General features: G+C 47.2%; 1 protein-coding gene across 1 annotated transcript in view; it reads left to right on the top strand.

The window, feature by feature from the left end:
- The first annotated feature begins 12,355 nt into the window (after positions 1–12,355).
- Positions 12,356–23,557, top strand: part of C20H1orf94 (chromosome 20 C1orf94 homolog) — a 38,770-nt gene continuing 27,568 nt past the window's right edge. Inside the window, exon 1 of the mRNA XM_061120108.1 lies at positions 12,356–12,767. Coding sequence (XP_060976091.1) covers positions 12,439–12,767 — 329 coding nt within the window. The 5' untranslated portion in view covers positions 12,356–12,438. The remainder of the gene's footprint in view (positions 12,768–23,557) is intronic.

Raw genomic sequence — 23,557 nt, 5'->3', positions numbered from 1 at the left:
CTCTGTAGACCAAAGATGGGGACCCTGGAGACATTTGCAGTCCAAGGGAGAGGCAGGGGTCCAAGAGATGATAAGAGATGGGGTCCAAGAGATAACTCCTTCTAGCCTAAGAGAATATGACTCTCAGCCCAGTCTCCAGGGCTGGCTCCCTGCCCACACCTCCCAGTCTCTCCAGGAGCCAGAGGCAGCCATGGGTCAGGGTCTCTCCACAACATCAGGTTGCACAAAAAAAGCCAAATGTGTATGGTGACTCGTCAAGATAAGTCTCCTTCCCGGATAAGATCAGAGTTTGTTGCAGAAAGAAAACAAGGCCCGGTGCTATGGAGAACTCAGCCTGACTCAACTATAGGGGCTGCACCCTTGATGCCCTGCAAGTTTCATTCTGACCTAAGAAGAGGATAAAAGACCCTTCTGAAGCCAAGAGACAAAAAAAGGAGCAGGTAAGTGGATGCCGTAATAATGAAGGCAGAAACGAAGGCCGAGGGGCAATTAGCATGGCAGAGATGGGCTGCAGAGCCAAGAGCAGCTCAGAGGAAAAGCCTCCAGCCTGAGTGGAGGGTGGGAATTTTTCAAAGAGTAGCACACTCACCCAGGAGCTAGTATTTCCCAAGAGTAAGGCTGTCACCGGAGAGATGACAGCTTCCCAAGGAGAGGTGACAGGGTTCAGGAAGAAAGAGCCCAGAACAAACTTGGGGGAGGCTGTGGGCCCCTTGCAACTAGGAGGGAAATGTGAAAAGGGGCCGTAGTTTGGGCCATTCCTCCAGTTCTAGTAAATGCTGGGGCCACCGAATTTTGGCATTTCTTGCAGAAAATCCGCAGTGAAACAAAGAAAGGGACAGAACTTGAGTTAGTGGCAAAAGAAGTCCAAGTTCCCTCTGCTTGTCAGAGGCCACAATCCACAGGAGAGGGGCTATGCTAGGCTCTCATCCCTACCTGAAGTCCCTCCCATCAGCTACCTTATCACAGCCCCCAGACCTTCACTCAAGCTGCTTCCTTTGACTGCGATACCGTCCCTTGTCTCACTGTGCAGAGTAGACAATTCCCAATCGCTGAGCTCAAGTGTCACCTCCTTCTGGTAGCTTCTCCTAACCAGCACCCGCCCCCACCAACACGCACTCTCTCTGCTTACTTGGAAGACCCTTGTTGGATGGTCAGCTAGCAGAACATCAAAACTGAATGCCTCTTGTTCCATGATATAGAGCAAAGGTTCTCCACTAAGGAGGGTGATTTGGCCCCCAGGGGTCACTGGACAGTGTCTGCAGACATTTGTGTTTGTTACCACTGGAGGATGCTAGGGGGTAGAGATGATGGCCTCTAGGGGGTAGAGATGATGCTAAACATCCACCACCCAGGAATGCTTCCCTCCACCCCAAAGGATGATCTGGCCAAAAATGTCGATCGTGCTGGATTATCATTGAGAAGTGGCTGCCCAGCCAGGACTACATTTTCCCGTCCCCTTTGCAGTTGAGTGCAGTCATAAGATGAGGTTCTAGTCCAAGGAATGTAAGCAGAAGCTGTGTGTGTGTGTCACTGCAAGGCTTATCCCATAAAATCCTCCAACCCTTATTCCTCCATTTGCTGGCTGGACAAAGAGCATCTGGAGGTACCTAGTGGATGGCAGAACCATGAGATGGGAGAATCCTGGATCCCAAACCACCATGTAGAGGAAAGTCACCCACCAGTTTGGGACATCTGAATTGGACTGTTAGGTGGGAAATGACCTTTAACAGCAAAAAGCCACAAAAATATTGCAGTGTGTTACAGCAGCTAGCAACAACCTCATACACCCCACCATGTTTTTGCTGTAGTATCATGTGCAATCATTTGCTTACTCCTCACTCATCCCTTCATTTGTGCCAGCCACAGATGTTAATCTGCATGCCAGGCCCCAGTGCCATGTGCGGATGAAACAAAAATAAAGAAGGATGAGACATCGCCAGTGGTCCTCACCCTCAAGGGATGGGTAGTTTATTGAGAAAAGAGTTAAACAGTAAAGTATAAAGACTCTGGGAGAGCTGCAGGATGTTATGGAAAAGAGAAAGGCTTCTAGCCCAGCCTGGGGAGAGGGTGAGAAGTGGCACCTTCCAGAATGAAAGCAGTGTGGGCAATTGCGGGGAGGAAGACATGTCGTGTGAAGAATCTGCGTGCTCACAGCCGTCCAGGGTGTTGGGGGGAGGGCGGGAGGGGACCCCTGCTCTGCAACTCCCAGTCTCTCTGTACTTGATGGCTTGATGGCCTTCTCATTTGCCACCCCCTAGTGGACTGGGAGTTCCCCATGGCAGAAATCTTCTCCTGGAGGTCTCCCGAGTCTTAGTGCCCGTGGAGGGTCTGGTCTCTGCAGGAGGCTCTGCCCCAGCCTGCTCACGACTGAGCTCACCCACTTCTAAGCCCACCCCACACCCTGCCCCTCTGCTCGTTCCGGCATCTCAGGAACTGGCTTCGACATCCACCCAGTTCCTGAGCCAGAAACCCTGGGGATCACTCTGAACTCCCCTCTCACTCAGCCCCCACGTCCAGACAGCTCCAATGCCCTCTAAATTCTGCCTCCTTAATGTCTCTCAGGTCCTAGCCAGGCCCCACCTTCTCTCTTCCAGATTTCTTACAGCAGCCTCCTAACAGGTGCCGCCAACTCCTCTCTTGTCCCATTCAACATACCTTCCTCTTTTCCATTGGTTATCTTTTAAAACACCAACCTGATTTCACAGCTTTCCTGTCTCCCCCGGATGTTCCTCTATGGCCTGCAGAGTGAAACCTAAGCTCTCTGCTAGACCTTCCCTACCTGCCCCTGCCTGCCTCATCCTGTGCCTCCTGTCTCCCTACTCTGCACCCACCACACTCGCTACAGCCATTCTGAGGCCCTTGCACTCCTGAAATGAGCGACGCTTTCTCTCTTCCTTCCCTCTAGGCCTTTATGCACCCTGCTCCCTCTGCCTTCTATGTCTGGCATTCTCCTATTTGTCCTTCAAAACTCAGTCCAGGTGTCAGCTCTCACAAGCAGTCTTTACCAATGCCCTTCAGAGTGCTTGGTACATGGTGGGCATTCAGTAGATCTTGAATGGATGGATGGATGGATGGATGGATGGATGGATGGATGAGTAGGTGCTCAGTAATGTTTATGGAATGGACCCAAAGGTGTCTCTCCTAGACTCCATTATCTGAATTCCTTAAAGCAATGCCTTCTCTGCCTTATGATTTAATGTTATGCTCTCTGTCTTCAGAGAACCCTGATGTGAGAAACTGACCAACTTAATGGCATTTCTGTCTTTATGAAAACAGAATTGAATATATTGCCCACTATGTCACTCAGTGTCCTTTATACAAGGACTCATGATAAATTCATGCTTGGGGTTATTTCCAGGAAACACTTTGTCTCTGCAGATGAAGATGTGTATTTTCTGCTGTCAGAAAATAAAAACTCTGGCTTCCGACGTGTTTCCATTTTTGCTTTAGCTGACAAATGGGGATACCCAGTTTTATTACCTTTTTACCTCCATGCATTCTGACCAATTCAGGGACCTGAAAGTAGCAACACTTTTCTGCTTTCTTTAGATGGAGTCAGCCCTCATTTTATTCTTCAATGCTGTGATTTTTACTTTTTAATCTGAACACTGCCTCAGATCATCTCAGCAGTGAGCTAATATTAATCTTAAATGAATGCATACTGGTCAGTGTTCAGGCCTGGAAGTTAGGGGAGGTACGGCAGAGCCCCAAGCTTCTAGTTGGGAAGGAGCCCATACAGAGCCTCCCCAGGGATTCTTAGGGCTCCTGTCAGGACAGGAGTCTAGCAGGAAGGCCAAAGCAGAAGTGGGAGACCAATTGTATGCTGACCCTCTTGTCACCTTATGGGCCGCTGCTGACAAGATATATACTTTTGCTCCACCAACTATGGCCTTCCTCCCCTCGCTTTAAATAGAGATCTCATTCGCTGCCATTTTTACATTAATAGCTAATAACAACAATAATAGATGATACCACTCTAATGGCAGAAAATGAAGAGGAACTAAAAAAGCCTCTTAATGAGGTGAGCTGGTCCATAAAGAAGGTTGAGCGTTGAAGAATTGATGCTTTGAATTGTGGTGCTGAGAAGACTCTTGAGAGTCCCTTGGACTGCAAGGAGATCAAAGCAGTCAATCCTAAAGGAAATCAACCTTGAATATTCATTGGAAGGACTGTTGCTGAAGTTGAAGCCCCAATCCTTTGTCCACCTGATGTGAAGAGCCAGCTCACTGGAAAAGACCCTGATGCTGGGAAAGATTGAAGGCAGGAGAAGAGGATGACAGAGGATGAGATGGTTAGATAGCATCAAATTCAATGGACACGAATTTGAGCAAACTCTGGGAGATAGTGGAGGACAGGGGAGTCTGGCGTGCTGCAACCAATGGGGTCACAAAGAGTCAGACACAACTTAGCAAAGTATCTTTTATGAAGGTTGCAACCATGTGCCAGGCACTATGCTGAGAACATTCATGGATGTCCCTCTTTGAATCTCTCCCCCTTCAAAGTGTTTCCATCCATTTGCAGATGATGAAATGCCAGAGAAGTTGAGCGTGTGCAAAGCCACCCTTCAGTAAGTAGCAGAGCAAGAATTCAAATTCAAGTTGTGTCTGCTGCCACCGTCCAAGCTGTTACCAATCTCCTCACAAATGGGCAAGAGTTGGAGGCAATAATAAGGAATGAAACACCCAGGGAAGTGGTAGGCAGGGATTGCTGATGGTGCTGCCAGGAGAGAGGAGCCCCTGAGTCACAGCTTTGCTTCTAGAACCCTCCAGTGTCCTTTACAAAGTCGTGGAAAGGGCTAGCTGCTCTGTTTTTTGTTTGTTTTTCTTTTTTGGCCATGCAACTTGTGGGGATGTTAGTTTCCCGACCAGAGATTGAACCTGGGCTCTGGTAGTGAAAGCCCAGGATCCTAAGCACTGGTCCACCAGGGAATTTCTCAGGGTTGGATCCTCCGAAGTCAGGTTCAGTTGGAGAAAAACATCCAGGGGAGGGCCATTCACCCGACTAATAGCTGCACCCTCCTCTCAATTCTGTTCTGACGGTTTGTCGGTTTGTCGCTTAAGAAGCCTGCCTGTAGTCTCTCTAAGCATGGGGTCCCCCCTCTGGGCAGTTTGACCCTTTAGGCATAATCTGCTGTAGGCATCATGCCTCTGCAGTTTTCAGGGTCCTGCAAAAAGTTTCAGGCCTGGAAATGTTATTAGCTCCATGATACAAAGGGAAAACCACAACACTGAAATCAGTAAATATTAAATTAAATGTAAAATGCACCATTATGTCAACTTCATTAACTGTTGAATTTAGTAGTCATTAAAAATTTCATTACATCTGACAACAGTCTGTAGGTTGGAGTTTTCTCACTGCACAAGATCTCCCAAGTAGGCACCAAGATTGGTGAGAAATCATAGCCAACCGTAAATTAAATAAATTACTCATGGCCAAAAATTTGCAAAAGCAAAATGACAAAAAAAAAAAAAAAAAAAACTTTTCAATTTCCTTGTACAGCCAAAAAGTTCTATTTATGGTGAGAGGTGGGTGTGTTGAAAATATGTTAGAGGAGGAATAGGGCCTCCATGAGGAAGCTATGAATCGAGAAAGAACATAGGCTGGGCCCACCTTTCCAAGTTCTCCATCCTGGCCATGTTTGTGTCTGTGATGGAAGCCAGGTGAGGGCAGGATTTGGCTGGAGAATAGGTAAGGGGAGTTGCCTCCTGCTGAGGATTTCCTGGTTTCAAATAGAAAAACAAACATCCCAGAATCATAAATAATGATCGCTAACATTCCTTGGGTACATAGCATGTGCCAGACTCACCATTATAAGCACAGCTCGTGTATTATCTCAGTTGCCACAAAGCAAGTCTAGGAGGTCAGTATCTTCTTATCCCTATTTCACAGATGAGCAAACGGAGGCATGAAAAGTTGAAACAACCTGCTCAGGGTAGTAGGGTAGTAATGGGTACCCCTTTACTCACAAACTGAACCCACTGTTCAAAGTACTGAAGATACAATAGTGAAGCCTGTGTGTGTGCATGCTAAGTCACGTTAGTCGTGTCCAACTCTTTGCGACTCTATGGACTGCAACCTGCCAGGCTCCTATGTCCATGGCATTCTCCAGGCAAGAATATGGGAGTTAGTCGCCATGACCTCCTCCAAGGCATCTTTCCAACCCAGGGATCGAACTCACATCTCTTACATCTCCTATACCAGTAGTGCCACCTGGTAAGCCTAGTGAAGCCTAGTGCCTGCCTTTTCTAGAGCTTGAAGTGAAGCAGTCAATGGTCTTGGACACCATTTTGTGTGCTGGGCACATAGATATTTATCAAGTTTCCCCCACACCTGCTGGGTAGCAGGCACTTCTGGAAGACTTTGCTCCCTTCATCAGCCTGTGTCAATGTGTAGACCAGAGGTTGTATTCATCTCCTAACCCAGCCCTGTACCTTGCACAGTCAAGAAAAGCTTAGTTGATGATTCAAGTCCATTCCTCCATCACAAAGCAATTTCCCCAGTACAGCTAAAGCTCTCCCTCTTTACACGTAGCACAGAAGCTGTTATTGAGAAACTCCAGTGGCATGCACTTCAATGTAATCTACAAGGAAAGTGATATTCAGCACTTTTATGTGTCTCTTATGTGCCAGGCATTGTTTTAGGGACTTCTGTGTGTTAAGGAATTACTTAGTAATAGAACGTGTACAGTAGTTCTACAAAATAGGTGTTCTTTATTGTCATCCCATTTTACAGATGAAGAGATCAAGTGTTATGAGCTGAATGGTGCCCCTCCAAATTCAAGCGTTGAAGTCTTAACCCCTAGAGCCTCAGAATGTGAGGTATTATTTGGATATAGGAAGTTTAAAGAGTCGATAAGGTAAAATCAAGTCTTTAGGGTGAGTCCTAACCCAGTATGACTGGTGTTCCTATAAGAGGAGGAGATTAGGACATAGACACAGAGGGAAGGCCATATGAAGACACAGGAAGAGGATAGCTGTATGTGAGGTGACGAGAGAGCATCAGGAGGAACCAACTCTGTCCACACCTTGATCTTGGACTTCTGGCCTCCAGAACTATGAGGAAATAAATTTCTGTTTTCTAAGCCACCCAGTGTGTGATGCTTTGTTGTGGCAGCCCTAGCAAGTAAGTACACCAAGGCATAGAGTCCCTACCTACAGATACATTGCCCGAAACATGAACTCATAATTTGAATCCATGTAGACTATAAAGAAAGCTGAGTGCAGAAGAATTGATGCTTTTGAACTGTGGTGATAGAGAAGACTCTTGAGAGTCCCTTGGACTGCAAGGAAATCCAACCAGTTCATCCTAAAGGAGATCAGTCCTGGATGTTCGTTGGAAGGACTGATGCTGAAGCTGAAACTCCAATATTTTGGTCACCTGATGCAAAGAGCTGACTCATTTGAAAAGACCCTGATGTTGGGAAAGATTGAGGGCAGGAGGAGAAGGGGACGACAGAGGATGAGATGGTTGGATGGTATCACCAACTTGATGGGCATGGGTTTGGGTGGACTCCAGGAGTTGGTGATGGTTAGGGAGGCCTGGCGTGCTGCGGTTCATGGGGTTGCAAAGAGTCAGACATGACTGAGTGACGAAACTGACTGAACTGAGCCTGATTCTAGAGCTCATGTGTTTTTCAATAATGAAAGTGTTCTCTGTGCTGTCCAAAATGGCAGCCACAAGCCACGTGTGGTACTTGAAATGTGGCTAATGTAACTAAGGAACTGAAATTTGGAGAAGATTCTTGAGAGTCCCTTGGACTGCAGAGAGATCAAACCAATCAATCCTAAGAGAAATCAACCCTGAATATTTACTGGAAAGACTGATGCTGAATCTGAAACTCCAATACTTTGACCATCTGGTGTGAATAGCCAACTCACTGGGAAAGGCCCTGATGCTGGGAAAAACTGAGGGCAGGAGGAGAAGGAAACGACAGAGGATGAGGTGGTTGGATGGCATCACTGACTCAATGGACATGAGTTTGAGCAAACTCTAAGAGAAAGTGGAGGACAGGGAAGCCTAGAGCACTGCAGTCCATGGGGTCACAAAGAGCCAGACACAACTTAGTGACTGAGCAACAACAACAAAATTAAAATAGCCAAAAGTGGCTAGTGACTACCAAACTGGACATAGCTTTCTTTTCACTGGTTCTAAGTATTCCACTTAAGTTTTTTTTTTTTAATTGAAGTACAATTGATGTACAATATTGTATAAGTTACATGGGTACAATATAGTGATTCATAATTTTTAAAGCTTATACTCCATTTATTGTTGTTGTTGTTGTTATTCATTGTTGTTCAGTCACTTAGTCTGACTCTTCACAACCCCATGGACAGCAGCACGCCAGGCCTCCCTGTCCCTCACCATCTCCCGAAGTTTGCCCAAGTACATGTCCATTGCATCAGTGATGCCACCCAACCATCTTATCCTCTGATGCCCTCTTCTCCTTCTGCCCTCAGTCTTTCCCAGCATCAGGATCTTTTCCAGTGAGTCAGCTCTCTGCATCAGGTGACCAAAATATTGGAGCTTCAGCTTCAACATCAGTTCTTCCAGTGAGTATTCAGGGTTGATTTCCTTTAAGATCGACTGGTTTGATCTCCTTACTGTCCAAGGGACTCTCAAGAGTCTTCACAGCACCACAGTTCAAGGGCATCAATTCTTTAGCACTCTGCCTTCTTTACGGTCCAGCTCTCACAACCGTACGTGACCACTGGGAAGACCATAACCTTGACTATACGGACCTATGTTGGCGAAGTGATGTCTTTGCTTTTCAACACACTGTCTAGGTTTGTCATAGCTTTCCTGCCAAGAGGTAGTTGTTATCTCATGGCTACAGTCACCATCTACGGTGATTTTAGAGCCCAAGAAGAGGAAATCTGTCACTGCTTCCACATTTCCCCCTTATGTTTGCCATGAAGTGATGGGGCCAGATGCTGTGATCTTAGATTTTTAGTATTTAGTTTTAAGCTGGCTTTTTCACTCTCCTCCTTCACCCTCATCAAGAGGTTCTTTAGTTCCTCTTCACTTTCTGCCTTAGAGTGGTATCATCCACATATCTGAGGTTGTTGATGTTTCTCCCACTAATCTTGATTCCAGCTTGTAACTCATCCAGCCCGGCATTTATTTCTCATGATGTGCTCAGCGTATAAGTTAAATAAACAGGGTCATAACAAACAGCCTTGCTGTACTCCTTTCTCAATCCTATTCTATACAGTGTTCTGACTGTTGCTTCTTGAGCCTCATACAAGTTTCTCAGGAGACAGGTAAGATGGTCTGGTATTCCCATCTCTTTAAATACTCCATTTGTAGTTACTATAAAATGTTTGTTCTATTCCCTATGTTGTATAATATATACTGGTAGCTCATTTTATACCTACCAGTTTGTATCTCTTAACACCTACTCCTTTATGGCACTTCCTGGCTTGCCTCTCCTCACTAGAAACAACTAGTTTGTTCTCTGTACCTCTGAGTCTGCTTCTTTTTTCTTACTAGTTTGTTGTATTTGTATTTTTTAGATTCCAAATGTAAGTGCTATCATACAGTATTTTTCTTTCTCTTTCTGACTTATTTCACTTAGCATAATGCCTGCTGCAAGTGGCAAGATTTCATTCTTTTTTTATGGCTGAGTACTTCATTGTAGATATGTGTATGTTGTGTATGTGTCTCAAATCTTTATCCATTCATCCGCTGATGGACATTTAGGTGCCTTCATACCTTGGCAATTATAAATAATGCTGCTATGAACATTGAGGGTACACGTATCTTTTTGAATTAGTGTTTTGGGTATTTTTTTGGATGTATACCCAGGAATGGAATTGTTCAGTCATATGGTAGTTCCGTTTTTAGTTTTTTGAGAAACCTCCATACTGTTTGCTACTTAAGTTTTTTGCACTCTTCTAGGCACCTCAGCTGTGTATTTCAAGAAACAAACCCCTATCTTTGTTCCCTATCCCTGTTGTATTGCATTTTTTTTTTTTTTTTGCAATCCTTGGCCCCTGTTGCCTGGTCTCCTGCTGAAAGGGAGAGAGAACAGAAGGAACGAGTGAGCTGGCTAACTTTCCAGAATCCTGCAGCCTGGGCGGTGCAGGGTTGACAGTGTTCTGCTCTAAGCATAGGTGTTAGCCAACCAAATGCCAAGCAGCACAAACACTGAATGACATTTTCAGAACTATTAATATTTCATCAGAAATGATCACTTTTCCTTTAAATACACTGTCTTAAAAGGTTTTCTACATTCTTAACTATAATTTTATTCAGTCTAGGTCCTCGGAATTTTCCCCAAAGGAACACATCTTCAATTTTATAATGAAAATCAAAGGGGAATCAAGCTTGGATTTCAAAATTTAGAGTCAATATTTCCAGGAACTCAGGCCCTCTGTAAAGAGCAAGACTGTGTATTGGGCACCTACTGTATGCCAGGCACTTCATATAGTATTCCATAACTTCATTCAACACATATTTATGAAGTACCCACTGTGTAGCGGAAATGTGATCTTCCTAATAATTTTTTAACACCATTTTACAAAAAAAGGGCCCTTTCTCTATCCTCCTGTTTTCATCTCTAATGTTACCTTACCTATTTGAAGAGGCCTGCCTGGACTGTCATCTGATGCTGCCTCGCCTCTTCTCCCCAGTGCCTCACTTTGTTGGCTAGTTTCCATCAGAGCCCTTATTTCATCTATAATTATTACTTATTTACTTGCTCTGCTTGTTGGTGATCTGTCTCCTTCCACTAGAATACAGGCTTTATGAAAGCAAGGAACGTGCGGGGTTTTTCACCTTCATCCTTCCCCAGTGTCCAGCAACTCACCAGCAGAGAGAAGGGCTCCAGTTATATCTGGGGAATGAATGGAGGGGAGAAGTGAAGAAAGTTGTTAAGGTCACACAGCTAGGAAGGAGCAGTTTCAGGATTCAACTGTATATTTTGGCTGCCATCTCAATTCAAGCGCATGCCTCTTTCTTCTTTTGAGGGCTCTTGACTGGAAAATCCCAGGGACAGAGGAGCCTGGTGGACTGCTGTCTATGGGGTCGCACAGAGTTGGACATGACTTAGGCGACTTAGCAGCAGCAGATCATCCTTTACTGGGGAAACACTGGAGGAACAACTATAGGCTCCTGGGGCCAGAGAGCCCTGTTGCTTAAGGAAGCTCCTCCAGTGAGGGGAGGAGCCCATTGAGCCGCAGACAGCTTAGCTCCTCTCTGTACCTCCGCCCACCCCGGGGACCACTGAGCCCAGCACCAGGGAAACCAGTCTTTCTCAGTAGCCTGGGGTGCCTGGTTTGAACCCCAGTTCCCCACTTCCGGGTGGGCCTTGGATACACTCCTTTGAGACTCGGTTTCCTCAAATGTAGAAGGAGAGGACATGATGGTACTAACTTCATGAGTTTGTTGGGAGTGAATGGGACATAGAAAGAGCCCAGCGCCGGGCGCATGGTAGGCCCCGATCAAATGGCAGTGAGGGGTGAAATCAGCGACTCAGGGGCAGCGAGCAGGCGGCGCCCAGGTGGGTGTGGAGGAGCGGCGGGCCAGGCGGGGGCGCGATGCCCTGCACTTCTAACGGGGGCGAGCGCCCTGGGGTCCTCCGGGCCCCGCCCCCGCCCCACCGGAGGACCTGGGGCCCCGAACGAACTCTGGGCTCCCGCGCACCGAGCCGTTGCGTTTGAAACCCACCAAGGAATTCCAGCGCTGGACGGGAAGGGTCTACAGGCAGGCAGGCGATTTGGCACAGCCGCCCCGCGGAGACAGCGCCCGTTGAAGGCTTCAGGGACCCTTCCCCAAGGATCTCAAAGCCCGGCGAGGCGGGGAGCGGGGGTCGTGGCTGGTGTCCGCTGGGGACAGCGGGCGGGCGCTGGGCACTCGGGGACTGTTTCTGCGGGCGGGCGGCTGAGCGGCCAGGAGAGGGAGACCAGAGGGGCCGGTGGGGCGAGCAAAGCGGGGCTCAGCAGGGCGGGGGCCCGGGAAGACCCCGGGAGATCCCGATGGCGGGCTCCCAGCCCCCGGTGCCTCGCACGGTGCCAGGCCCTCAGCCCCGCACCCCCCAGGCTTAGCGTGCGCTGATGGACTGAGCCTAGGGTCGTGTGGCGACTGGTGAGGCCCAGGGACTGCGGGGAGAGCCAGCCCTCCCCCTCCAGCTGTTCCCAGATGTCATTCTGCCCGTCCAGGCGCCTGGTTCCTGAGCTCAGGGGGATTCCACGGTTACTAAGCTACTGGTTTTTGTTGACTTTTAAATATTTTCTTCTACGGGAGAGGGGGAGGGGGGCAAAAGTCAGGAAAGAGCAACTAAAAACGGATCAAAATAAGCTCCCCCTCCCCGCAAGAAAGCTGTCCTCCATTCACCTTTCAAACACAATCCCAGGGCCCCTGAACACAGTCACCTTTCTGGACCAGCGGCGGGACAGAACTGACCTCCTTCCTCCCCATCCTCACTGCCCTTTCTGGTGAATGAGGGGTGGTGGTGGATGGTCACCCTGTCTTCGAGCCCTGGGTGGACAAAAAGGCTTCCGGAAAGAGAGGAAGAGGATGGCCAGTGGCAATGGGCTGGCTTCGTCCTCGGCCCTGGGGGCCAAGCGCCCCTCCGCTCTGGGCCCATTCCCCAGATACATCTGGATCCACCAGGACACACCCCAGGACAGCTTAGACAAGACTTGCCATGAAATCTGGAAGAGAGTTCAGGGCCTGTCAGAGGCCCTGCAGCCCAGGACCTCCAAGGAGCAGCTCTCTGCCCCCACGGCTGGCACTCCAAGAGACAACGGGCTCAGCTTTCAAGAAGAGTGAGTGTGCCCTTACTTCACACAAGGGAGGAGGGAGGAGATGAGGTCTGACTTTCGGATCCCGGGCGTATGTTTTGACCTGTTGTTCTGCTTGGCTAAACTCTAAAGGCTGTGTGTTTTCCACCACCCACCATGGCCCTTTGACAGTCTTTACAGGAACAAAATGATTGGGGTCCTGAAGTTACCTGGGTGAAGGGCCAGAACAGGACCATATTTCTGCTGCTGTACCAGCCCACTAAGGGGACCTTTCTTGTGCAAAGGCATAGGCAACACCAAGGTCGATCTGAAGACCTTGAAAAACCACCCTAGCCAGGGTGAAGGTTAGATGTCTGTGGCTTTCTCCAGGGGCAACTAGAATGTGCTTCTCCCCTGTGAAGCTAGGCATTGGCACAGATGAATTTGGTGGTTTTAAACCACATCTGGAATTCCCTAATACAGGGAGCAGCTGTCCCATTCAGCCTCCACAGAAGCCGCTGCAAGAGCGCACATCAAAATATTTACTGGGAAGGCATTGACATATTCAGAGGACATAATAGAAAATTAAAGTGCGGGAAGATGGCTGTAAATAGCCCGTTTCCTGGATGGGAAATCCTGTATCTGGGAAACACAGAGCTAAATGTTTCTCCACCAGGGCAAAGTTGGGCAGATATTGTTGGGGATGGATATATTAGAAAGGAGAGGGAGGAGCAGAGAGAAAGAAAGGACCTCGTTAGGAAAAGCAAGTAAATCCACCAAGTTATTCATGTCACTGTTGAGCACTTATTCCCTGCTTTGCATCTTCAAAGTGGGCTGCAAACATTAATTAATGCCTCCCAGAGTCCCTGTGAGGCAGGTATTCGTGTCCCCATTTTACAGATGGATTAAGTGTTAAGAATTAAGTGGTCATTAAAGACTAAGTGATAATTAAGTGTTGCCTGTTCCAACACATGCTCCAGCTCAGCTCAGAGATGCTCTGAAGTGGGGGAACCCTTCAGGCAATTACCAACTGTGTCTGGTTTCAGGGATTTCTACGCAAGAGCTAGGAAAGGCAAAGTGTAACTGTTTCCCAGTTCACACTCCCTGAAGTCCGGCCCTTTGGGGGCTCATTCACTTGCTACACATAAGGGTAGAAGGTACTTTGCCTGTTGTTGCCTCCTCTGCCCCTGCTCAGCAGGACATGGCTGGGATGGGAATGGCCTTGTCTACAGTCAGATTCCTGCTATTTGGCCCTCTGGCGGCACTGAGGCCCTCTCTCCTACCCACTGCCATCTGCTCTGGGACAAGGACTGGGCAGAGAGCCTGTGGGGCTGTGCTCAGCTCTCAATGGCCAAAGAGCTGATTGTTCACTTTGTGAACCAAGGGGTCAGTGGCAGTTTCCAGAAGCTGGCACCCTCTCTGCCAGGACTCACGGAGTTAGTGGAGACAGACTCTACTTCCAGTCTGCACTTGGCTGGAAAGTGAACCTGGCAAACCTTTGGCCGGTCCGTTTGGCCTTGATTTTTTCATCTGCAAATTGAGGGTTATATGCCCTGCCCTGTCCATACTGAGTTGATAATGAGGATCAAATGTGATGGGGACAGGAAATGATCAGCTGCATTATCCCAGTGAGGCTGTCCCTAAATGCAGTTCTCAGGGCTTGAGGATTTGGGTTGTTTTTGTTGCCTTCGATCTGGGGTTTTCACATGCTGCTGATAGATGCTAGAGTACTTTGGAGACCACCTTCGGGTTGAGTGGCCTGATTTCTGGGTCCCAATCCCCGCCTCAGCCAGAACCATTCAGCTTTTATGGCTTTTGCTTACTGGAATTCAAAAGTAAAGTAAAGGCTGCACTGGAAAAAAAGTTGTGCTATGAGAAAAGAGCTAGGAAACCATTGCCTTAGAGGAATAAATGATATCATAATTGTGCAGATATCAACCAAGTAGAACACAATGAGCTATTCTTGAAATAAAGGCAGCTGCGATGGTGGAGTCAGATAGCTCTGGTTTCAGATCTCATTTCAGCCCTGTGCCAGCTGCAGGATTTGTTTAATTTATGTGAGTTTCAGTTTCCTCATCTGCCAAGTGGAGATGATTACTATGCATTTCATGGGATTGTTGGGATGATTAAATGGGATATTTAAACATTCCCGGTAATAACCAGGATTTGTAAAAATTCCTTATAATGATGATGGTGATTTCTTTAAGCCCTACAATTATTACATGAACTGGGGACTATTTTAAACTCCCCTTCTTTTTATTTTTTGTTATGCAAATGTTCAAACATGTAAAAGAGAATGGTGTAGTGAATTTCTGTCAATCATCTTCATTAATTATTAACTTTGGTCCATTCTCCTTTCAGTTCTTCCTCCCCTATTTTTCAATCAAATCCTCTTTACAGATGAAATAACTGGTTTGGAAGGCTTCATTTCTTGGCCTGAGGTCCTACAGTTAGGAAGTGGTGGAGTTTCAGAAAACAAACCTAGGACCATCTTAAGCCACTATGTAGTGCTGTTGGCTCCCTCCCCCTAGGAACGGAGACATCTTTTTGGAAAGTCAAAATATTTGGCAGTCTCATGTTCTGGGTGAGCAAACATAGCTAACAGAGTTCATATCCAGGGAGCTGTCCAGCATATTTGTCAGATGGCTTCAGGCCCACAAGATAACCTCTCAGCCTCTCAGCTAATCTGTCTAGTGTTTCATTTGTAAACCCAGTTTTGGTTTTGGTAATGTTAATTGCTATCAAGACAGCTAGACAAGTAAGTTCTAGAACTCTTATTGGCTAGAATTTTTTTAAATTTTGTCCCCATTTATCATGGAAACCCAGACATCTCAAGTTTGAAAGAGAACTTGGAGTCTGCTTTCTGTTGCTTGAATCCCTTCCTTGACATCCTTGCTAAATAGTTACCCACTCGTACACTTTCTTAAATGAGAAGCTCACTACTTTCTAAGGTAGCTCCTTCCCTTGCTATGAATCCTGACTGTCAAAAGATCATTTTCTTTTAGTGCTGAAATCTGTCTCTATCAAGCCTATTCACCTGTATTCTGCCCTTAGGGCTCCAAACCAAACCTATCCCCGCTTCCTCTCAGTGGCTCTTTTAGTTATTGAAAGATGGTAACAACATCTTTCCTAGGATTTCTTGTCTGTATAAGCTGAGTATCTTTGTTTTTCTGAGCTTCCCTTCATGTGCCAATTTGTTCAGTTTGGTCAGTTTCCTGCCCACACTGCTGGTTCTTAGGGCAGTGCAGCAACCAGAATCAAGTACAATAATCCAGGTATGATCCAATCTGAGCAGATTCAGCTCTCCTCCTCCATATTCTATATTCCTGTTCATGGCAATTAGCATTCACTTTTCTCCCCATGCTGACTTCAGCCTGTGAACACACTTCGAGTTCATTCACTCAATTATTCAACACATATTTATTAAGCCATCTACTGTGTGCCTGGCACTGTGCTGAGAGCTAGTGAAATAGACCTCTAAACCAGACAAGGTCCTCCATCCCTAGAACTGGAATTCAAGTAGGAGAGAGAAACAGAAAGTAAGTAAATAAAATAATATAACTTTAGGATGGACAAAGGACCAGTATTCTGGTTGGAAGAAACCAATTGCAAGCACGTTAAAATTAAACCAAATAATTTCAGCTAGGGAGGAGTAAGCTTATGGAAATAAAGCTGACTAAAGTACTAAGGGGACCTCCTTTAGATGGAGTGGTCAGGGAAGACCTCTCTGAGGAGAGGTAGTTCTTTGAGCCAAGACCTGGATGCCACGAAGGAGCCAGTCAGGTGAAAACCTAAGGCAGGATGTCCGGGTAGAAAGGAAAGAAACCACAGACTCTGAGGTGTGAGTGGGCTTGGAGAAGGACAACAGGGCTGGGGTTTGGTAAGTGATGCAATGTGGCACAAGGCGATATCAGAGGCAGGCAGGCAAGGTCTCAGGAGGCCTGAAGAACCTCAGTGGGGAGTTCAGATTTGATTCTCCATGTCACGGGACACCTTTGGAGGTTTTTAGGAAGCAGGTGTAACATGATTGCATGGACTAGTTTTTAAGGATGCCTCTAGCTGCTGTGTGGAAATGAGGCAGGTGAGAGAGCAAGCTGGGAGACCTCTGGAAAGATGCTACAGTAGTCCAGGGGGGCACAATGGTGATGATGACTGGACCAGAGTGAGGGCAGTGAGAATGGACAAAGTGGGGGATTTGGCATGTATTTTGAGGGGAGCCAAAGGAGTCTGCTGATGGTTTGGGCCACACAAACAGAGACATCAAAGCTGAATTGAGGTTTTTGACTTGAGCACTGGTTGGACAATTTATTGAGGAAGAAATGAAGAGAAATGGGCTGTGAGGGAGGAATCTGTAGTTCTATCTAATGTCAGTTTAACTCCAGAATCTCATTCAGTTATCTTTTAATTAGTCTTAAATTTGGGCTGAAAGAATTGTGGAAAGTCACTTACTGACTCATATTCTAGGATTCCCTATTCATTCAGTTTCCCTGTTACTCACACTTCACAGCCTCAGGATGGTGGTCTGGGGTTTGCTGTTGACTCCATTGGCTGGCCTGTGAAATGGCATTTGCTCACGCCTTCGTTTACGGAGTCATCCAACAAACACTCATAGTCACCTTCTGGGTGCCAGGCCCTGTGCTGGGTCCCTGGGATACACAGATGACTAGGACAGAAGCCCATCTCTCTGAGAGCTACCAGTCTAGGGGGTGGGATGGACACAGATCCCTGTGGCAGCAAGGACATTCAACAGATATTTATTGTGGGTCTACTGCTTGCCTGGGGCTTCCCTTGTGGCTCAGCTGGTAAAGAATCCACCTGCAATGCGGGAGACCTGTGTTTGATTCCTGGGTTGGGAAGATCCCCTGGAGAAGGGAAAGCCTACCCACTCCAGTATTCTGGCCTGGAGAATTCCATGGACTGTATAGTCCCTGGGGTCACAAAGAGTCGGAGGCGACTGAGCGACTTTCACTTCACTTACTGCTTGCCTGACAAAGTGTGAAAGGAATGCAATGGCCAAAAAGATGGGGACAATCTAGGAACTCCTCCAGGGATCTTCAGTGTCTTGAGAAAAGCAGATCACAACACAATAGGATAAAGGTCCTGGTGAAGTGCCAATTCCATGGGTAACTCGGGCTTGAGGTTCAGGGAAGGCTTCCTGGAGGAGGCTGGGGGAGATGAGCTGGAAGGTCATCCTGAGCCAGTCCCAAATAGAAGGATAAGTCTACAGAAAGAAAGGAAATCCATTTAAGCATTTAAAAAACAAATGATTTCCTGGTTGGCAGACTTCAGAGGTATCTGTTGCAAGAAGAAATAGGGCTGTTTTGCACTTGCTCTAGTAAATCTTCACTGTTTGCACCCATCAGCCAGACCTCCAGGTGGGAGAGCCACTGGGACCTGGAACCCAAGGCACTGCCTCTTTTGAACTGCGCTGTCAACAAACCAGTCCTTTCTCACTGCATGCATGCATGCTCAGTCGCCCAGTCGTGTCCTACTCTCTGCCTTCCTATGGACTGTAGCCTGCCATGCTCATCTGTTCGTGGGATTTTCCCCGAAAGAATACTGGAATGGATTGCCATTTCCTCCTCCTGGGGATCTTCTCAACTCAGAGATGGAACCCACGTCTCCTGCGTCTCCTGCGTTGCAGGCAGATTCTTTACTGCTGAACCATCGGGGAAGCCCCATCCTTTGTTGCTACTGTTATTTAAACAGTAAGACAGACACCTTTCCACTCTCACTCCCACACAATTTCCCATCACCCCATGGAACTCCCTATCTTTCCCTGTGCTTACAGGACTCTTTTTGGACACTTTCTTCTCAAGACCCAGCTCATCAAAAATGGGATGAATCATACTTTTCTGGAACAGTTGCTTGGAATATATCCCCACTTTTATTTATTAATTTTCTTTAAAAAAAAAATCTTGAAAACTAGTGGTGGGAGTGATGAGGACAAGACTTACACATGAGAACTCAGACTGTTGCCCTAGAGCCAGTTCTGCTCCTGTGTGGCATTCTCTTCCCTTGAAGGGGTCAAACCCCTCTTTGAAAATCTGAGAGAAGCTGCCATAGACCATTTGGCTTGAAACACATCCTCATATCCCTTGACATTTTGGAAGGTGAGAGAGACCCTCCCGCTCCCCAAGTTGGAATCCTTTTCTCATGGACACTTGAGGATCCTCTCCCTTAAGCTTCCCAGGACTGAGTCTCAGCCACTGCTGTGATCCCCATCACACTGACATCAATGCATCCTCCAGCCTGGTTGTCAAGTGAATTATTGCACATCTGATGCTGCAGACAGAGGATCAGGGGCCTCAGCCCTTCCCTCCTCCAGTCTCCTTATGCATCTGTCAGTCGCCTTCATGATGGTTTTTGATTCCTTGCCTCCCTGCAGGCTGCTCTCCTCCCATTTTCAGACCATCTTGTCTTACTGCTCCTGGTTCCTTTCCCGCTTGGATGTCCTTCACCCTTTGCCAACTTCATCTTCCTGAAACACATCAACAGCACTCCTCAGGCATCCCCCATGCATTCCTCCTCGTCTTCTGAACTGCCTGACCTGGTCTTGAAGAGTCTCTGTAGTTGGCCTTGCCTACTTCTCTAGGTGTACCCATGAATGCTCTTCTCCAAACTCCCTGTAAACCAAGATGCGCCATGAGCAGGTGCACAACTCCCTTGCCATCACTCAAGTTGTTCCACTACCAGGAATGCCTTTCTTCCCTATCTCTGTCTACTGAAATCTTACCCATCCTTAAAGACCCGGAATTAGTGTCTCATCCTCTAAAATTCTCACTGCTGACCCCATTTAACATTTTTCCTTTCTCCCTCTTCCATGTTCCTTTTTTAAAAAATTTAAATGAGCAATTATATCCCCCTCTCTTTCCTAAGAGTGTAAAGGTGGCTCAGATAATAATAAAATAAGGAGAGAGATGGATTTAGAATCCCAGTATACTTCCCAGCTGTTTCCAAGTTGCTCAAAATTTCTGTGCCCCATTTTCCCCATCTGAAAGATGGAAAAAGTCATAGAGGCCACCCTACAGGATTGTTGTGGAGGTTAATGAAAGAATGTATGCAAAATTCACACAGCACCTGGCAGAAAATAATGATTCCAAATTCACCATCTTCATTGTCACTCTGTTATCATGAGTATCAAGGATAAAATGACAGGGGTTGAGTAATCAACAATAGTGTGGGAAGAGGAGACTTATATACCAGAAAACCGAAACCAGGGGAAAGTGCTCAGTGGAGGCCAGCATGTTGCTCTAGGCAGGTGGAGCCAAAAGTGGGAATATGACAGTTGGTTTCTATAACTCATGTCATCTAATAGGAGAAAGCTTCCTTAGCTCTGAGGACTGAATGGTAGAGGTCTTTGGATGAGGGTGATGGGATGGAAGAGTCAGTTTAGAACCAGCTCTTGGGTTGACTGTTGGCCAGAGGGGAGGACACAGAACCCAGTGAGATGTGTCAGCCTCACTCTGGAGTAGGGTCTCTGATGAGGTGGTCCTTTGGCAAGTACTGTACTCTGCTGGTGGCAACAGTCTCCCTTCCCCCACTTGACCATGTCTCCTTAAGGGCAAGGGCTGTGTCTTACTCATCATTGTCTCCCCAGTGCCCAGCCGAGTTCCTGGCACTCAGAGGTGATGCAGTGTGTATGAATGAATGAGTAAGTGAATGATGGATGAGCCATAAAAATGCCACTGCAAGGAGAATGAGGCCCAGAGGTGGCCAGGGTCCAACTGAGAGGTCACAATCATCAGAGGAAGCTTTGAGTGATGTGGGGACAGGCTGTCAGGAAGCCAAGACATTGCAAGCTCTTTTCTTCTTTCTGCCTTTAAGCCTAAGCAGGGAACTGATGTTTTCATGAGCACCTGATATGTGCCTAGCTCTGCTGTTTCCATTTTCTGTTTATCTCATTGTCTTAGCAACCCTTCTCCATCGATGGTTAATATTATTCCCGTTTTACAGGTGAGGAAGCCAGGGCTCAGAGAAGTTAGGCAAATTGCCCAGAGTCATCCAGCTCCAAGGGAGCAGACAGGGCTAGGAATCTGGTGAAGCTTCAAGGCCAGAGCTGTTTCCTGGCACCAGGGGCCCTTCAGAATAGCCTGTGCACGTCTGCTTAGTACTGGGAGCCATGAGCGATGAAGGCCAAGACGAATCATGATTAACATCCCACGTCCCGTGTCCCCCTTTTTAATTTAATTTTATGGTTTCAGGAGCCGTGTCGCAGGTTCTGGGAGCCTGCAGAGATGGGCCACCAGTGGTTTGGTTTAATCCCCTTTTTAATATCTTTGTTGCAACGTTCTTTCCAATTCAGCTCCCAAGTCACATTAAAAAAATACCTCTTCCTTAGGGTAAGCCTCCTCTTATTAAACAGATTCAAATGAAAAGTTTTAAAGATAATTTGAACAATAAGAATCACTCTGTAGCTCCCAGCCGAAGCTCCTTTATTGCTGTATTTATTCCCCAGTATTTCTTGTCTCATTCCCCAGCTCACTGAATCCTTCATTCCCCACACCCCCACATTCCCTAACCCTTCCAGTCCAAGGCCCAACTTCTGCCGGCTAGTCTCTTCCTCTCTTCTCCCTTCTTTCGCCTCCAGGACACGGAGGGTCAGGTTGAGGGCGGAGTGGGAGGTCTCACTTCCACCAGCCAATCTGCTTTCTAAGACTATCATACCTGCCCTGAGGGATAGGGGGAGGGTGGAGACAGGGGAGCTAAAGTGTCTGCAGGGAAATTCACATCTGTCCACCTGTCCTGTTGGATTGTGCAGTCCCTCAGTCCTGTCCAACTCTTTGCAACCCATGGACTGCAGCATGCCAGGCTTCCATGTCCATCAGAAACTCCCGGAGCTTGCTCAAACTCAAGTCGGTGATGCCATCCAACCATCTCATCCTTGTCATCCCCTTTTCCTCCTGCCTTCAATCTTTCCCAGCATCAGGGTCTTTTCAAATGAATCAGCTCTTCGCATCACGTGGCCAAAGTATTGGAGTTTCAGCTTCGGCATCAGTCCTTCCAATGAATATTCAGGGATGATCTCCTTTAGGATGGACTGGTTGGATCTCCTTGCAGTTCAACAGACTCGCAAGAATCTTCTCCAACACCACAGTTCAAAAGCATCAATTCTTTGGCACTCAGCCTTCTTTATGGTCCAGCTCTCCCATTCATACATGACTAGTAGAAAAGCCATAACTTTGACTTAGATGGACCTTTGTTGGCAAAGTAATTTCTCAGCTTTTTAATGTCCTGTCTATGTCGGTCATAGCTTTTCTTCCAAGGAGCAAGCGTCTTTTAATTCTGTGGCTGCAGTCACCATTTACAGTGATTTTGGAGCCCAAGAAAATAAAGTCTGTCACTGTTTCCATTATTTCCCCATTTATTTGCCATGAAGTGATGGGACCAGGTGCCATGATCTTAGTTTTTTTAATGCTGAGTTTTAAGCCAGCTTTTCCACTCTCCTCTTTCACCTTTATCCAGAGGCTCTTTAGTTCCTCTTCGCTTTCTGCCGTAAGTGTGGTGTCATATACATATCTGAGGTTATTGATATTTCTCCCAGCAACCTTGATTCTAGTTTGTGCTTCATCCAGTTTGGCATTTCTCATGATGTACTCTGCATGGAAGTTAAATAAGCAGAGTGGCAGTATACAGCCTTGAGGTATTCCTTTCCTAATTTGAACCAGTCTGTTGTTCCATGTCCAGTTCTAACTGTTGCTTCTTGACTTGCATACAGGTTTTGCAGGAGGCAGGTAAGGTGGTCTGGTATTCTCATCTCTTGAAGAAATTTCCACTTTGTTGTGATCCACACAGTCAAAGGCTCTAGCATAGTCAATGAAGCAGAACTAGATGTTTTTCTGTAGTTATCTTGTTTTTTCTATGATCCATCTGCATCCAAACCGAGGTCTGGAGGCAGAGGGTGGAGGAGGGAATCCTGGCTCAGAATGCAGATGCCTGGGCCCCATTCTGGACCAACTGAACTGCTGTTTCGGGGTGCCCAGGAATCTGTATTTGAAACATGCTCCTCAGGGGACTCCTGTGCATATCTGTAGAAAGTTCTCTGATACTTTCGGGGGCAAAGATGAGGGAACCTCAGGGACACAGCTTTGAGAAAGAGGTATTCCAACGAAAAGCATGATGGAAGGAGATTGACTTTTTTTGCCTTCTAAGTGGATGCCAGGGATACTGTAAAAAAGGGACTCTACCCTGTGTGAAGATCTTTGTTGAGAAATTAGATAAACATGGAGTCTGGGCTTGGGCAGCTGAGGGATTCCACAGTGCCGCTTCCGTTAACCCCGGGTGGTGTCACCATCCCCACGGGACAGATGACCAAGATCTCTGTGACTTCCTGCCCCCAGCCAGCCTGGGCCCTGGGCTGTGAAGGGTCAGCAGGCCGCTCCCTGCACTGCAGGTCTAGAGGTAGAGCTGCTAACATTTGCATAGCGCCTGTTACAGTTTACCGAGTGCTTTCACATTCATCACCTCACTTAATCCTCAGGCAGCCTGGAGAGAGGAGGAGGGGCGGGAGTCAGAGTTTTCTGAAAGCCTGTGCCCACTCTGCCCCCTTCACAGGGAGGGCCCGGGAGATGCAGCTCTGGATTTCCAGGCACCTTTGAGATGCAGCTGCATGGGCCCTGGGGTGGCAATGGAGACTGTAGCTTCTCTCCACTCCCCTCTTCACCCCCAAACTGAAAAAAAGTGGGCCCAGTCCCCTCGGCTTGCAAGAGAGGGGAGTCTGCCCTCCTTCCCCCTTTCTTCCTTCTGGGTTTCTATAGGCTATGGCAGTGTTGTGTGCATGTGTACATGGGTGTGTCTACGTGTGTACATGGGTGTATGTACACGGTTGTGAGGCA

The sequence above is a fragment of the Dama dama genome, chromosome 20 (assembly GCF_033118175.1).
Source record: "Dama dama isolate Ldn47 chromosome 20, ASM3311817v1, whole genome shotgun sequence".
Classification (NCBI taxonomy): domain Eukaryota; kingdom Metazoa; phylum Chordata; class Mammalia; order Artiodactyla; family Cervidae; genus Dama; species Dama dama.
Note: the sequence above shows the minus strand (reverse complement) of the source record. Positions and strands in the feature narration are given on the sequence as shown.